The following is a 14930-nucleotide window of genomic DNA, read 5'->3' on the forward strand; positions in this document are numbered from 1 at the left end:
TTTTTTTTTTTTTTTTTTACCTATAGTGCTGAGATCTTTATCTTGAAGAACCACCAAATCTAAACCTGGCATTTCAAAATAGACTTTAAAGCAAAACTGGCAGATCACTCAGTACATATTTACGTTATATTTATGGAATCCTTGTATGAGTATAAAGGAGCAACAATGCTTCTCAGAGACTTTCATTAAATTTTCCATTTTAATATTATTATAATAATGTCTGTAAAGTAATATGTTGGCACTTTATAAATACATCGTCCATAATAATTTTACCAGCTGTCTCCCAAAGGGGCTCACACTCTAATGTCCCTACTTTTTTGGGTAAGCCAATTAACCTATAGTTTTGAAATTGCATGTTTTTGGAATGTGGGAGGGAACCAGAGTACTCAGAGGAAATGGCGGGAACCTGCAATCTCCTTGCAGAAAGCGTCCCTGCTGAGATTTGACCCTGGGACCCAGCAATGCAAAGGCCAGAATTCAAACTCCTGAGCCACAGTGTTGCCTATTTTAAACAAGTTTATACATAGTGGAGTAAAGTTGGAAGTTTGAGCTTTTTTCCCCCATACATTGTTATTGTGTTGTCTGTACCCGGTGCTTCTGGCTTGTGAAAGAACAGAACAGTTTACAGACTTTTAATGCTATATCCTCTTTCAGCCCTGATCAGAAATTCGAGGAACATATTAAAGATGAAAAAAGTGTGGATTTCCAGAAGCGTTACATTCTCAAGAGGGATAACTCCAGTTTAGACAAAGATGATAATCAGGTGGGAGTTTAATATTTTGGCTGCTTCTTGCTAAAAGTTTAGATCAGTTGTTTGAAATGTCTAATCTGTATCTCTACATATATCTGTACAGATGAGGATGAGATTAAAAGAAGATAGAAGAAGCAAATCGATAGAAGAACGGGAGGAAGAGTACCAGAGAGCTCGTGAACGGATATTTGCACAGGAAGTAGGCAGACCATTTTCTGTGATTTTATTGATGTGGAATATCTTGATAGGGGCTTTTGTTCAGACTTAAAAAAATGTAGGTACCGTTTAATCTTATGGTTTAAAGTTAATGTGCACTATGTCAATAGAGGGACAAAGCAACAGATTCACCTTAAATGGCATCTAAAGCCAAGACATGACCCAGTGACTATTTAATGGCATCCAAAATTTTCAGTTGTCGCAACAAATGGAAGCAAAATTTTATAACTGTTTTAGTGCAAATGTTTTAATCAGGCATTTTCTTCCCTTCAGTCACAGGTACATTAGCGGCATGCTTAAACCCTAGCTAGTCCATTTGGTGAACTAACCTGTATTTACAACTGGCTGTCCCTGTGATTCTTGTACAATATTAGCACTTTGGAAATGTGTAGGAACATGCGACTCCTCATTCATCTACTTTCAAATTGGAAGTAATGGTAATTTGGCTAAGCCATGTCATGTGGTCAATGATTTTCTTAGCGATGTCTAACCTCCACCTGAAACTAATCTGAGATCAGTTGAGAGCCATAGGATTTTATTTTTGTTGCCTACAGTGGAGTCCTAAAATATTACTCCTTTCTAACGTGGCTACTTTCTGTTAAGGTGGAGGCTTAAAGCATCCCTAATCTTTCTAAATGTTATTTAGCCAGTGTTGCTCTCTCTTTGTAGGGCCAGATTCTCAATGTTCTAGTTCATTGTCCTCCTCTGGAGCTGCAAGTACAGTGCAATTTTAACCACAAGTACAGAGGCATTGTCTGATGAAACGTGATTTGTAGTACACTGCCAAGGTGCATTTGGTGCCATTATGGTGTGTTGCCATATATTGCAGTAATGCTCCACTAACCTGAAGCTAGGCTGTTGGAAAATTCTAACGGGCAGCCTCGTAGAAAACCCAGGCGGTCATCTTTGGCCATTTACAGAAACAATTTCTTGTGTACAGACAATTGTACAATATAGCTCTGGAGCAGCTTTCGATATTTGGTACCTCTTGGTGTCCTTTGTAATATTATTTTCTTGGTTTTTCGAGTGCATATCTGTTTTGTTCTGTCTGTCATATGCTAAATGTTGTCTAAGTGTAAATAGTCTAAATTGTTTACCGTATCTGTAGCCCCTATTAAATTATTCATTTAAATTGATCTAAATTAATTGTTTACCCTTTCTAGTACACAGTCAATTACATCTTGAGTAATTCTTCTTCCTTTCTTTAAACCCTTCCATCAGTCATTATGTTCTCAGGAGAATTACCTCACCGATAAGAGGTAGGTGGCATTGTGTGTGAACATAGTCCATTTTACGAGTCTCTTGTGCATTGCTTTTAAACTATTACCTCTCTTGTTGAAACACCCAACAGAATACAAGAGGAAGAGTCTAATATTACCCAGCAAAGACGCCAGATATTTAGGTATTGGCTCATTTAATGTCCTCGTCCTCTGCATGTGTGTTGCGCTTTCTTGTTCCTTGCGATCTCTTTTTTCCATATATCTTTACAGTCCAGTTGTGTAAATTTCAGGATCAATAAAGACGCTTCAGGTAGATCAGGAAACAGCCTCTACAGCAGTACTGAGAATGACCTGAAGTACAATGAGCCGCGGCCGTGGAGCAGTACCGACTCTGACAGCTCCATCAGAAACCTGAAGCCCGCTGTCACCAAAGCTAGCAGCTTCAGTGGGATTTCGGTTTTGACACGAGGGGATAGCTCTGGAAGCAGCAAAAGCACAGGCAGGCTTTCCAAAACAGGTATCAGTGGTGTGCACAAAGGCAATCGGCTGCTATGGTGTTTCGTTTTTGTTTATGCTGTTTTATGTTGGCTTTTAATTTTTTTTTCCCTTGTATGCTTGCCCTAAATATGCCTTTATTTGTGGTCTTGTGGCAAGCTCATTAGGATTAAAGAATTTGTAAAAGAAGCTATACACTGAGATGGCTTGGATAGCACCCCTCCCATACCTTTTTATATTTAATATTACATCAATTATATTTATATAATTGCATCATACACATAAAAGAAAACATAATGTGCAAAGGCCTTTCAATTACCCTCTTTTATTTGCTGTTGTAGTTTAAAATATTAAGATCTTTCAGGTTTAAAGGGGTTCTCTGCTTGAAAAGAAAGTGGACACCTAGGTTGGACACCCTTATTTTTTTAATTTCTTGCTATGCTGGGATTGATGCTTTCTCTTTAGGTCTCCTGAAAGTATTTGAAGCTCGTATTACAATTGTTATAAGTTAATGTTTCTTTTACCTCCATTGGCATTTTTTGAGTAAAAATTGTATGTCTTTGTAAGTGGGTGGGCTATTAGATTTCTCAATACCTGGGCCAGCAGAAGTCCACCTGATATTTCAAGTGGAATATTCCTTTAATAGGATTTATTGTATCTGTTTGTATTGATAGTTCAAGAAAATATAATTATGCTACAGTGTATGGCAGGGTAGATTATTGCTTATGCCAAAGTAATCTATTCAAACAAACACCATAATTATTATTGCAATTTAAAATTTCTCTAGGGAGAAATAAAATAGAAATTCAGAAACTGCCCTCCATTGTCTTTCACAAATTTTTCAGGTTCATACACACTTTTGAGTTGAAGATAATTAATGTACAGCGCTGCATAATATGTTGGCACTATATAAATCCTGTTTAATAATAATAAATAAGATTTTACTTTTCTGGAGTAGCCACATCATCATTTCAGTGATTTTGCGAGAAAGATGTAGGGTTGATAAACTGGACAATAAATGTGGATAACCAAATGTGTTCACCTCCTCACCTGCCAAGTCATTAGATGACTAATCTGTATGGAAGTTCAAGGAGAAATATTTTTTAAGCTGTTCTGCACTTGGCAGGAGCTTACACATGGCTAAAAATGATCGGCTTCCATGGTGCTGTTCTTTGCTTAGTGTGAGGAGCAGGTGAAGGTCACGTTCTGCCTCATACCTGGAAGTACCAAGTTTTCTAGGGGCTTTGCCAGACAAAAAGGCCAAAATAAAAACATGGCGAACTTCATAACGGCCAAGGAAATGAACTCTTGGGAAAACATGGTACTTTGTCCCAAACTAAAAAAAAACAGATCTGCCTAGAAATTATATTTGAAATATTTTCTTCCCAAGTAGAGGAGACTTTTATAGTATTTTAACTTCATCACAAAAAGATCCCATTAAGTGATGTGGAGCTGCCCGCCACTATTGCTCACTCATTTATTTAGTGTCCAAAATAAAGTTCAGGGCTTTGTAAAGTCTCAGTTCTTCTTGGAAACTTAGAAAAAACAATCCCTAATAAGAGTTACTGCCCCAGGTAATCCTAGATTAAAGTAGGTATCTGTAACAATCAGGGTGCAGCTAATTTCAGATAAAAGATCTTCAGAATAGTTATTGGTTCATTTCATGAACGGCTTCATTTTAATTGCTTAACTTTCTCTAACATAGTTAGACATTTTGTTTCTGGAAGATGCTCAGTTAATATGCTATCATGCAATAAGTGTTGAGTGCAATTGTATATGTATTTTCAATTTGAGTAATAGAAAAGGGGTTGTTATCTTGGTTCATTGGAAAATGAGAGTGTAAGTAATAGAAGATGAGAAAAGTGGGGTCCAAGCAATGTTCTGTAACCTATTGCAAACAAATTTCACTCTCAAGGCAAATACTGGAAACTTTGTATATGGTTATGAGTTTCTCAGCTTTGTTTCTTGCCGTAATAGGTTACGTAAAACTGCTGGCATTGCTTGCCTTTATGGCGTTATATACTGTGCTGATTTCTCCTCAGGAATTTAGCTAGTTTGGGGGGAAGCTGTAACAGGGTGGTGAAAATAGAGTTGCAGAGATCAAAGTGGAAACAAAATAAGAAAAAGATTCAAAGTATAAATCCTCTGCACCTCCTACCAGAGTTGGCAGGCTGACCGGATTCACTAACTTCTCAAAGGCAATTTGTCTGATGACAACCGGGGGTAGGGTAGGCTATTGAAAAGTTCCTGGTGCTGTACCCAGCCAGAAAGGTCTATAGAGAACACTACCATGTATACTTTTGCTGGATAAAAATCAATACCAAGCTAGCCAATGTACACAGAAAGTCTTTACTTGCTGGTCCCTAATATTTCTTTATTTTGAACCAAATTTCATCTTAATTGAAAATGTTTAGATTTTTTCTATAATCTTTCTCATTTTCCAATAGCTTGTAAAACTATTTTATAACCCAATAATTGAGGTTCTACATTACAGAAGTAGATATATGTAAAAGGGCAGGTATTGAGTTATTAGGACTTTAAATGGTACAACTATAGTGAAATGTTGATCTGCTTTCAAAGTGCACCTAAATGCTGACCTTGGTAACTACATATATTGTGGAAAAACGTATCATCCAAAATCCGAACACTGCACTGAAATCACAGTGCTGCACCTCATTTTCTTTATCAGCAGAGACCTGGCAGCCTGCCAGGATTCTAATGGAAATAAAAAGCAGGTGCTGTATGCAAATCAAAGATGGACCAAATCCGAAGTTTAGTGTGTTGGGATCTTTGGGTATGAATTAATCCACAATAATGCAGCTGTAGAGGTCAGTGAAGGCTTGTTTTAATACTTAATATCTATGTTCTGGCTACAATTGCACTTTAAATAATAAATAAATATGGCTCACTGAAAGAGAAGTTTACTGTGTTTTATTGCACTTAGAACATTGCTCACGACCTTACTAACTGACTTTTTGTCTTAAGATTTTTATCAATTTATTTAAAGTTAATGAGGGTAGTTTATATAATAGATCACCAGGAAACGAAGATCCTCCCATATTGCTTTTTGTTTGGTGTAATAAAGGCCTTTGCATATGTATCCTAACCTAGAATTTTTTTTTGAACTTCTGTCCTCTCAAACACCTGCAAACAAACAACTAACATCCTGTTGTTGCTTGTTGAAGCTGCATGATGGTATGCATGAGAATATAGGTCTCTGCCATTTTTAGGTGACAGGGTTTATGTTGGGTCTGCTGTTGCAGGCCTGGTTAGGCCACCTATGGCAACAGCTGCCAACGCTAGTTTCTGTATTTTGTTAATTTTTTGGGGCAGAAGATGCTCTCATTCTCATGCAGATCTTTACCTGAAAGTTTTCCTTCAGGTCTCCAGGGTACACTAGTTTAGCAATGTGCTTGGTTGTTTGCATCTATTTTTGGCTTGCATCACTGTGACAATGTGCCTGCTTGCTACAATGCTGTTTTCTCCATGTTTAAGGTTATCCATCTGCCTGCACTGAATACTGTATATTGGCCTCCATTTTGTACTCTTCCGAAGTCACGTTTAGTTTTTCTTAAAAGTGGGCTGTTTCCTAAAAGTAACATTTGTACTATTCACAGTCTTTGCCAAATTCTACATTTCTACATAAAATTTTATCATAGTGATTTAAATTCTAACTTTACAGAAAATCTATTCTTCCCCATACCATTTTAAAATGGTAGTAATATTCCATTGGTTCTGATCACCATTTCTTTGTACACTTCCCCATTTACATATATCCCTGCATGATGCACAGCAACAGGCAAAGCATACAGAAAATGACACCCATGTCATTTTGTGGCACCATTCACTGGCTGGTGGGCTTGCCTACTTCCACATCTGCAGTTATTAGTCTTGGTAAAAATAAAGACTTGCAGAAGTGTAGGATAACGGCCCCCATAAGCAGATAAGCTAATACTGCACAACCTATCATTACTATGCAGTATTTCCACAGTTTTTTTTAAATGGGTGGGAAGAACCCGTAGGCAGGTGGCATCATCGGTATTGTGACCCTACTTTTCAGTAACTACCCAAAAACAGCTGGGTGCTCACTGAAATGTGGAAAAAGGGGCTGGGGAGAACCCTGCTATGTATTATTTTAGGACTACTTAACCACATGCACCACTATAGTCCACCACACACTAAAGATCCTATAGAGCTTATCATCAAACAAAATGGCATCAGGCTGTGCAGGCGATGGGTACTCTGTAACACTTTGCATGTTTTGCTATGTGTGTCTTTCATTTCTGTCTTTCTTGGTTGCCAGAGGGTCAAGTAGCTCTCCTGACTGTCAAGGGGGTCAGATTTTACACCTATGTCTTTGTGCATGTTGTTTTAAACTGTAGGTTAAAAAAATACCTATTTTTTTTCATTGCTCCTTTCCTGTAGGTTCAGAGTCTTCTAGTAGTGTAGGGTCATCCACTGGTTCACTGTCCCACACCCAGCAGCCTCTTCCAGTAACCGCTATAAACCAACCCTCACATGGCACAGCTGCTGTCTATCCGGCTGTCAGCACTAGTAATTCTCTTTCCTTTGATGGTGGCATAAGTGGGCAAGTGGCTCCATCTAGCACTAGCTTCTTTTTGCTTCCCTTGGAAGCTGCAGGCATTCCTCCTGGCAGTATTCTGATCAACCCACAAACAGGTTTGTACTCTCTCATAAACCCTCCTTTATTACCAGGGAATTGTTATCTGTTTTCATGTGTGTGTGTGTATATAGTTTTAAAGTGATAAATGTTCTGTCTTTGTAAGAAGATTAATTTCAGTGTTGTATTTTTGCTGTAAGTTTGTTTGCAGATATTTGATCATCAACACCTTCAGGATCAAAAGTCTATCAGAATGTGTTTCCTAGCATAGATTGAGATGAGTTTAAGCACTGAGGGGTAGTGAAGTGGTACAGATGAGATTAGAATATCCTCAAGAGCGAAAATCTTCATTGGGCTCTAATATTGGCTCATTATGTTAGTCCTCACAAAAGAGCATTAACATTTGACTATCTGCTGCTCACTCCTTGGATCTTTTTTCTCCTGATCAGTGAAGACTTCTGGATGAATATTTACATCCAGTCCACAATGTTTTGCTTTATTTCCAGGAAACCATAATGAAATAGGCCCAGCAGATAAAACCACAGCAGGAAACAGGCATCCATCTCTCCAAGAAATGTTGGATGTTAATATTTATTGAAGAGGGTGAAAGACCATTGAAGAATCACTGCCATTTCCTATTTGCTATTTGATTTGAGAATTTCTGCACTGGTTCACTTTTAGTTCCCCGGTACTGTAAAATATATTTAACCTCTCTATTGTTGACAGAGCAGATGCTTCCATTGCAATCCTCATATTAACTTTAGGTTGGTGTGCTTGAGTTGAATAAAAAATACAGGCAACTTCACCAGCTAAATTTAATTATATATTCCTTTAGAGCTACAAAAGTGTTTTTTTTAGTAATTTGTATATATTATACATCATTTAAAGAAATAATTGTTTTACTGAAGCAATTAAGGTAACATTTTTTGCTATGTAGAATAGGAGAAGAATATTTATGCAGATAAGCCTTGCAGCCCATAGTTGCTCAGCAAGTTAGAATTAATCAATTTTGCTGGTAATGCTCTTACACACAGTAGTGGTAATTTTCCACTTTACCAGAGTTGTCCATCTATAGTCCTCTGGGGACTGTTTGTACACCATACTAAATTGATTACTGTCGGAAAAATACAAAACTGGCCCTGAAGAACTTGTGAGCGATAGCTCTGCATTGGTATAAATGGCTCCTTAGAGTCTTTAGGCCAAATATGTAGACCGTTTCTCCATCCCAAAAGTTTTTTTCTCAACCTTTTGGTGCCCTAATCTCAAACTTATTAAACTCCTAAGGGATATTATGGAATGACCATTGTAAACCAGGAATTCTGAACCAGAAACAGTGTTGGATGGTACAAATATTTTTTTTTCTGCACAAGCACAAATAACATTGACAAACTCCAAAATTGTCTAACCCATTCCTAAAAAATAGAGGCTGCTCTAGCAGTCTGTTGGGTCTATATTAATATCCATGGTTTTGAAATGGGATATCCAACAAGCTTGTGTATATATTGGCCATGTTGTGTATCTGTAAGTAAAGACATTGGCTTCTACCACCATGTCTAAATGTAGAAGTCTAACAAAGAATAAAATGACTAAAGACATACATATAAATCATATATTTAATATATCATGATGCCTCTACTGTTCTGAGAGATTAAGCAGTAATGGCTAACCTTCTTAATTCTTCCTGGACTAAATACCACCTCTCTTTATTTAATGGAATTGAGAGGAAGAGGGTGGTGTTGGGTAATCCAAAAAGGTTATTTTGATCAGGGTTGAAAACACAGTTTGGGATAGTTTCTGACAAACAAGTGCATAAGCCTGAAAGTCTTTGCATTCCTTAAATTGGATCCAAAGACACACCTTTTTGATAAATTTAACCTCCGTTCATATTTTAATTTCCATTATTCTTTGTTAGGACACAAGGTAATACAGAGTTTTTTTGGTTCTTTACACTTACAGCTGTTTTTGCACCAGTAATCTTCCTAGAAGGTTGGTAAGATTGTCTTAACTTTTAAATGCTGTGGGCTGAAGACCTCGGTAAGAGAAGTATAATGCAAACTTTTTTCAAGTTCATTTTACACCTACTAATAGATCATTTATAAAGAGAGAGGGAGCCCAGTTTTTGTAAGTGAATCTTCTGCTGCAGTGCAAGGTCCAATAAATCTTTAGAATTCATAATTCAAGCCCCACAAATCAAAACGTAAGCCTACCAATCAGTCTCAACTAGTGTGTATCAGAGGTTGTTGGGAGTTCCTTGGGAAATGAGCAGTCTCTGCCTCCCAGGTCAGTTTACTTGACACCAATAATCTTTTTGGCTATCGGTAAGGGTGACATTCTTTCTTTCCATTGGCGAAAAATGGGAAAAAGAGGAATTCTTCTAATGGACTTCCACACTAATGTACTGTGAGCTGTGTATACAGTAAATGTAGCAGGGGGTTCCCTGTTAGCTGAAAATTATTTCAAGGGTTCCCCATGTTAATAGGGTTGTGAAAGACTGGTCCTAATACTGGGTGGTTGTAAACTTGGAAATAAACATGACTTTAGGGTTTTTAATTGATTATCCTTGAGAACAAATTCTTCACAGTACATGCAGCTGGAGATGTATTATATATGTAAATCTATATAATGGATTTTTACACAAACAGTAACACAAAGCTATGTAAAGATTCTTGCTTAGATTATTAATAATAAATGAAATAAGAGCTACAATACTTAACTTTTACTAAAGAAAATATTTGCATTGGTTTTCTGTAAATAATTTCTTGGCTGTTCTCCACATGGTGAGCATCTGCCAATGTGCTTTTATAAGACCACCTGACCAAATTATATGAGCAGCATTTTCTCCAGGAGAAGGTTTAACCTTGCATTTACTTTCTATTGTTCCTGCTTCCATAGCTTCATACAAACATTTAAGTAAAGGTATAATCTGTGACTGTTTATATATGGTGTGCAAACTGTTTAAATGAATTTTTTTCACCATTGTTTGTATTCCATACAGTATTCTCCCCAAATTTTTTTCAGTTGGGTGTGAAGAAACCGTAGGCAGGTGGCAGCCCCTGTATTGTGACCCAACTTTTGGATAACCATCCAAAAACAGCTGGGTGGTTACTGAAAAGAGCCGGGTGGTGCGCCCAGTTAAAAGGCACTGGGGAAAACACTGACATAGTTCTTTAAGTACATGTTATAGATATTTATTTTGTGTAGCAAACAATAATTTTGGCTATTTGCCCTTGTAAAATTTGCTGTACCATATATACTGAATTGAATGATCTTTTATTTTGATGTTTGTTCTACCTAAATCTTGTGCAATGTTGTGTTCTCTGTTTGTTCATTGTTAGGCTTTTAATGTTTTTATGGTGAGAAGCAGGATTCAATGTCTTATTTGATTGCTGTTTTCACAGGTCAGCCATTTTTAAACCCAGACGGCACTCCAGTTGTGTACAATCCTCCAGTAACTCAGCAGCCGGTTAGGACCCAAGTGCCTGCACCCCCTCCTCCACCACCACCTCCTCCCCCACCACCCGCTCCTCCACAGCAAGCTCCCAACCACATACTACAACAGGTATGTCATGAGCCAAGCTGGTAAAAAAGGCCAGTAATTAAAAGAAAAAAAAACTGCAATATTGCGGTTATTTCATTGCATTGTAATTTTCTTTGTGCCTATTGTTGTAACTATTACCAACAAATCTGTTCACTTCATGGGGCAACCATTGTCTGTTGTGGCTTTTTCTATACTAAACTACCTCTAGTACAATTCTGAAAAGTGACATTTCAATTGATAGAAGCATATTTCATGACAAAATAGTGTACTGAATTTACAGTCCCTGCCGCTTTGGACATTTCTCTCCTGCAGTAGTATCGATCTTGCCCAATTCCTCCTTCCTGCTACAAGTTAATGCTCTGTCAATTGTAGTGGAAGTCAACAGAGACAGCAGACCCAACACCATTTATACCTCTAATTTACTGGAAAATTCATTGTCTATTATGTCTATGATGGCCATTGCTTGCTTTGTTGACTTCTGCTTGTACGATGCTACCATGTAGCCATTGCAACCACTATTGGATTTTAAAGATTGTGTACATACAGGATTGTGGTTAGTACGGAATACCCTGAGATTTATTCCATAGGGGTAAGTACTTGTAAGCTTCTACAGGTTTGTGCACCTCTAGGCTCCTGCACGCTATAGAAGGTTTTGATAGGTCATTCCGTTTAATGCCACGTTTTATTTATAATCTTGTTAATGTTAAGTTAATGTTTGCTTTAAATTATTGATACCTTTTAATATATATAAATATATATATATATATATATATATTTTTTAAACAGATGGGGTAAACTCTCCTTCAGACATAAAATACCTTTCAGGCAAGTCTGTGACGCACAAAATGTAGTATCTCTATCACTGATAGCATCTGCTGGGCTATACTGCTCTTCCAGCATTATGGAGTGCACTCTGCATTTTTAATGTGGCATTCCCTTTGTGTCCTAACAGCTTGCAATGTTTTCCTCTTGTCTGAATCCACCATGTGCTATTCCAGTGGCATGGAGGGATGTGAGTAAGCAAAAAGTGGATTGGCACTGGCTGCATTATACACAAGCTATCGAATGAAATCCTCGCTCGAGGGCGTTTGCTGAAATTCAGGGTAGTCATATTGCTGTTTTAAACAGCTGTTGAAAAAGTTTAGTGGGTTAGTGTCTCAGATTGCAGCCGGGAAGTGTGGCCTGACAGTTGATCTGTGTTGTCATAACGCTCTTCTGCAGACATGAGGCCAGCTTAAAATTCTGAGCTGTGTTCCTGGACAGTCAGCTGTTGTTATGCTTGTATCAGTCTGGCTGGAGTTTAAAGCATAATTTTTAATCTGAGTATTTTGTTTACAGCTAGTATGTTCATTATATTTTCCTAGCAAAGCAATACTTGTAAGCTCATTGCTCAAATAGTCTGCAACCAAATAGCGAGTCAGTGTATTTACACCTGTTAACAATAAGTTAAAATGATCGAGACATTCTGTATTAAATGAAAGAACATTGCATAACATAATAAAAAAAATATTTAAAGACTGTGTTGTTAGCTATAATGTAACCACATACAAGAATTTGTTTCATTTGTTAAATAGATGTTTCATTTATTTAATATACTTTGTTACCCTGCTAGTTATACACAGCAAGTTATTGGCAATTATAGGTGTATGAGATTGTTGGATATCCCACATCAAAACCTTGAGCCCACATCAAAACCCATCTCATTTCCTTTACAGCTATATTGTGCACTCATTTGGTAAGGCTGTCTACAAAGACACTTCATATTCTTGTGTCAATTTGTCCAAATGAGCATGTGTGTTGTCGGATATGGATATTGGATGAGAAGATCAGGATCAGTTATAATAAAGCTGACCTAATGCACAGGGGCACAGCCATGTTGGAAACACAAAGGGTCTTTATGGCTCCATGTACGCAAGAACAGCACACTGCATCATTGGAAAACACCTAAACTTAGTAATTTGGAAGGGAGTCCACATACATTTATTCAAAGAATATTTTTTATTTGCCCCACAAATGTTACAAAATTTTGGGCCTTGTTATCTTGCCATGTTGTTAAAGCCAGTTCTACTTAGTCTGATTTGGAATATCTTGATAAACCCTGACTCCAGTATATACTTTGCTTCTGGGCTCTCCACTGCTGCTCCATTCCTTGGCTGTTCTGCCCTGTGTAATCTTTGCAATATATTTTTGGATCTTTCAAAAGTTCGCTGTTTTGGCAATTTATTCTAGATGTTGGGTGCCAAGTATTTTGCTAGGGTTTTCGCAGTGGAAGGGGAGTGCCGGAAAGGTATATATAGATTGTTAGCACTGTATCCTAAAATTAGGGTGCCAGGTAATTTGCTAGATTTTTTCAGAGTGGCAAGGTATTGCTGGAAATGTATGTATAAGTTGGTTTGGAGGTGGAATTTTAGGAGACCTATTTACTTTAAAATAAAGAAGCCGAGTCAGTTTGTTCAGGGAAAGTAGCTGATCTGTTTCAGGTTTTGTGTTATGTTCAAATTAGTGATTGCTAAAAGTACAAATGTAAGCTGTGCTAATGGATCGTTGTTTCTCGAGAACAGGCATTTAGTGAACATAATTTTTTATGATTGCCAGGCACTTTGTATATTTAACTGTAGGAGTAGTTGGATGGTTTAGTAAAGGGACATGGGTTATCCTCACTTTAAAAGATGTTTTTTTTTTCTATCTATATATTTACCTTCTTCATTAGAGTTTTTTGTCCAGGCCTCAAATCGCTTTACCTGTACAACATGTCAGGGCTTAAAAAAAAAAATCATATTTGCATAACAAAAATGTGACTGTATGTGTAAGTTCTGTTCCACTTGTCATTTTAACTGGGTTTAACTGTTACTTCTTCAGCCTATCCGGTCTCTGCCATCTTCTTCGCAGCCTGTTCAATACCCAGCCATCTCTTATCCACCCCCGCTCCTGCAGGTCTCACCCACTCAACAGTACACTGTGGTACTATACTTTTGCTTTTCTCTTTGTGCCTTGTTATAACCTGTGTGCGTTGCTTGCTGTTTGTGTATGTGGTGTATATTTGTCTTTTATTGTCTGCATGCTGTCCCTGTAGGCTTTCCTTGAACCTACCAATTTGCTTTAAAGTCAGCCAGCAAACCAGTAGAAACCTTTAAATGTCCTGCCTGAGTAGACGCAATAAAAGTACCTGCTGTTAGAAACATTGGCTTGAAAATCCTTGTTTGTGTTTTTCAAGGATTCAGCTTTGCTGGTCTTGATTCAAAGCTGCAATGGAAATGAGAAACTGTTTTTGTCTCCTACTAACTTTGACATCTTTGTTGCCCCATAAGACTTTACTTTATGCTTATGAGACACCAGAGAAATGGCAGGTAGGAAGGGATAAAATGGTCTATGACTTTAAATGCTGATGCAGCCTTTTCCATATTGTATAACTAAGGCTTTGGGGTTAAATATTAAACATACATCAATATTTGGCAATTTGCATATAAAATAGGGGGGTTTTAAAGTCCAATGCTTCCCAGTTTATTTTAGTTTTATGCATATACCAGCGAACTGAATCACATACTAGCTTGTATCTCTTAGGGATTTCTATTAGGAGCTGCAGTTGACCAAAATTAATTTGTTTTCCAAAGGAATCTTTTGGATGAAGCAATAGGGGCATCACTACTCCTGTAGCAATAAGTATAAGAACCAATAAGGAAAATGAGAACCCTCCTAAAATATGTGCAATGAGGGAAAGTCAGTTGCCACATCTTCCCAGCAGAGACACATGAAAAAATACAAGCGTAATTGGCACCTTCTGCCCCTACAGAGGTCAGATAATAAATTATATCAATTTAGGCAAATAAACGCAATTATTAAACATTCTAGTTTTAGCTGTAAATATTTACTGACAAGGACCATGTTTACTTGACAAGAGCAGAAAGAGATGACATCCTTAGTCTTCACTGTCCAATTACAGAGTAGGGTGAGGAGGTGACCCGTATCACTGACATAGAGAAATAACTGGTCACCAACCTTCCAGTGCTCATTGCCAAAGTCATGTAATTCTCAAGACTTGATAGCTAGAAGTACAATTCCTTTTGCAAGTAGGTTAACCATGCAGTTTGC

General features: G+C 37.5%; 1 protein-coding gene across 13 annotated transcripts in view; it reads left to right on the forward strand.

Moving 5' to 3' along the window:
• Window positions 1-14930, forward strand: part of R3HDM1 (R3H domain containing 1) — a 107760-nt gene that overhangs the window by 73321 nt on the left and 19509 nt on the right. For 10 of the 13 annotated variants that reach the window (XR_011921710.1, XR_011921711.1, XM_072418097.1 and 7 more), the window contains 8 exons: window positions 655-763; window positions 855-950; window positions 2189-2226; window positions 2319-2369; window positions 2478-2704; window positions 7108-7362; window positions 10702-10862; window positions 13701-13802. Coding sequence is in view for 11 of the 13 variants with exons in the window: in XM_072418097.1 (XP_072274198.1) it covers window positions 655-763; window positions 855-950; window positions 2189-2226; window positions 2319-2369; window positions 2478-2704; window positions 7108-7362; window positions 10702-10862; window positions 13701-13802 (1039 nt within the window). In the remaining 2 variants the exon portion in view is untranslated. The remainder of the gene's footprint in view (window positions 1-654; window positions 764-854; window positions 951-2188; window positions 2227-2318; window positions 2370-2477; window positions 2705-7107; window positions 7363-10701; window positions 10863-13700; window positions 13803-14930) is intronic. The other 3 variants (XM_072418098.1, XM_072418100.1, XM_072418103.1) reach the window with 3 other exon arrangements.

Source organism: Pyxicephalus adspersus, chromosome 7, assembly GCF_032062135.1.
Source record: "Pyxicephalus adspersus chromosome 7, UCB_Pads_2.0, whole genome shotgun sequence".
NCBI lineage: Eukaryota > Metazoa > Chordata > Amphibia > Anura > Pyxicephalidae > Pyxicephalus > Pyxicephalus adspersus.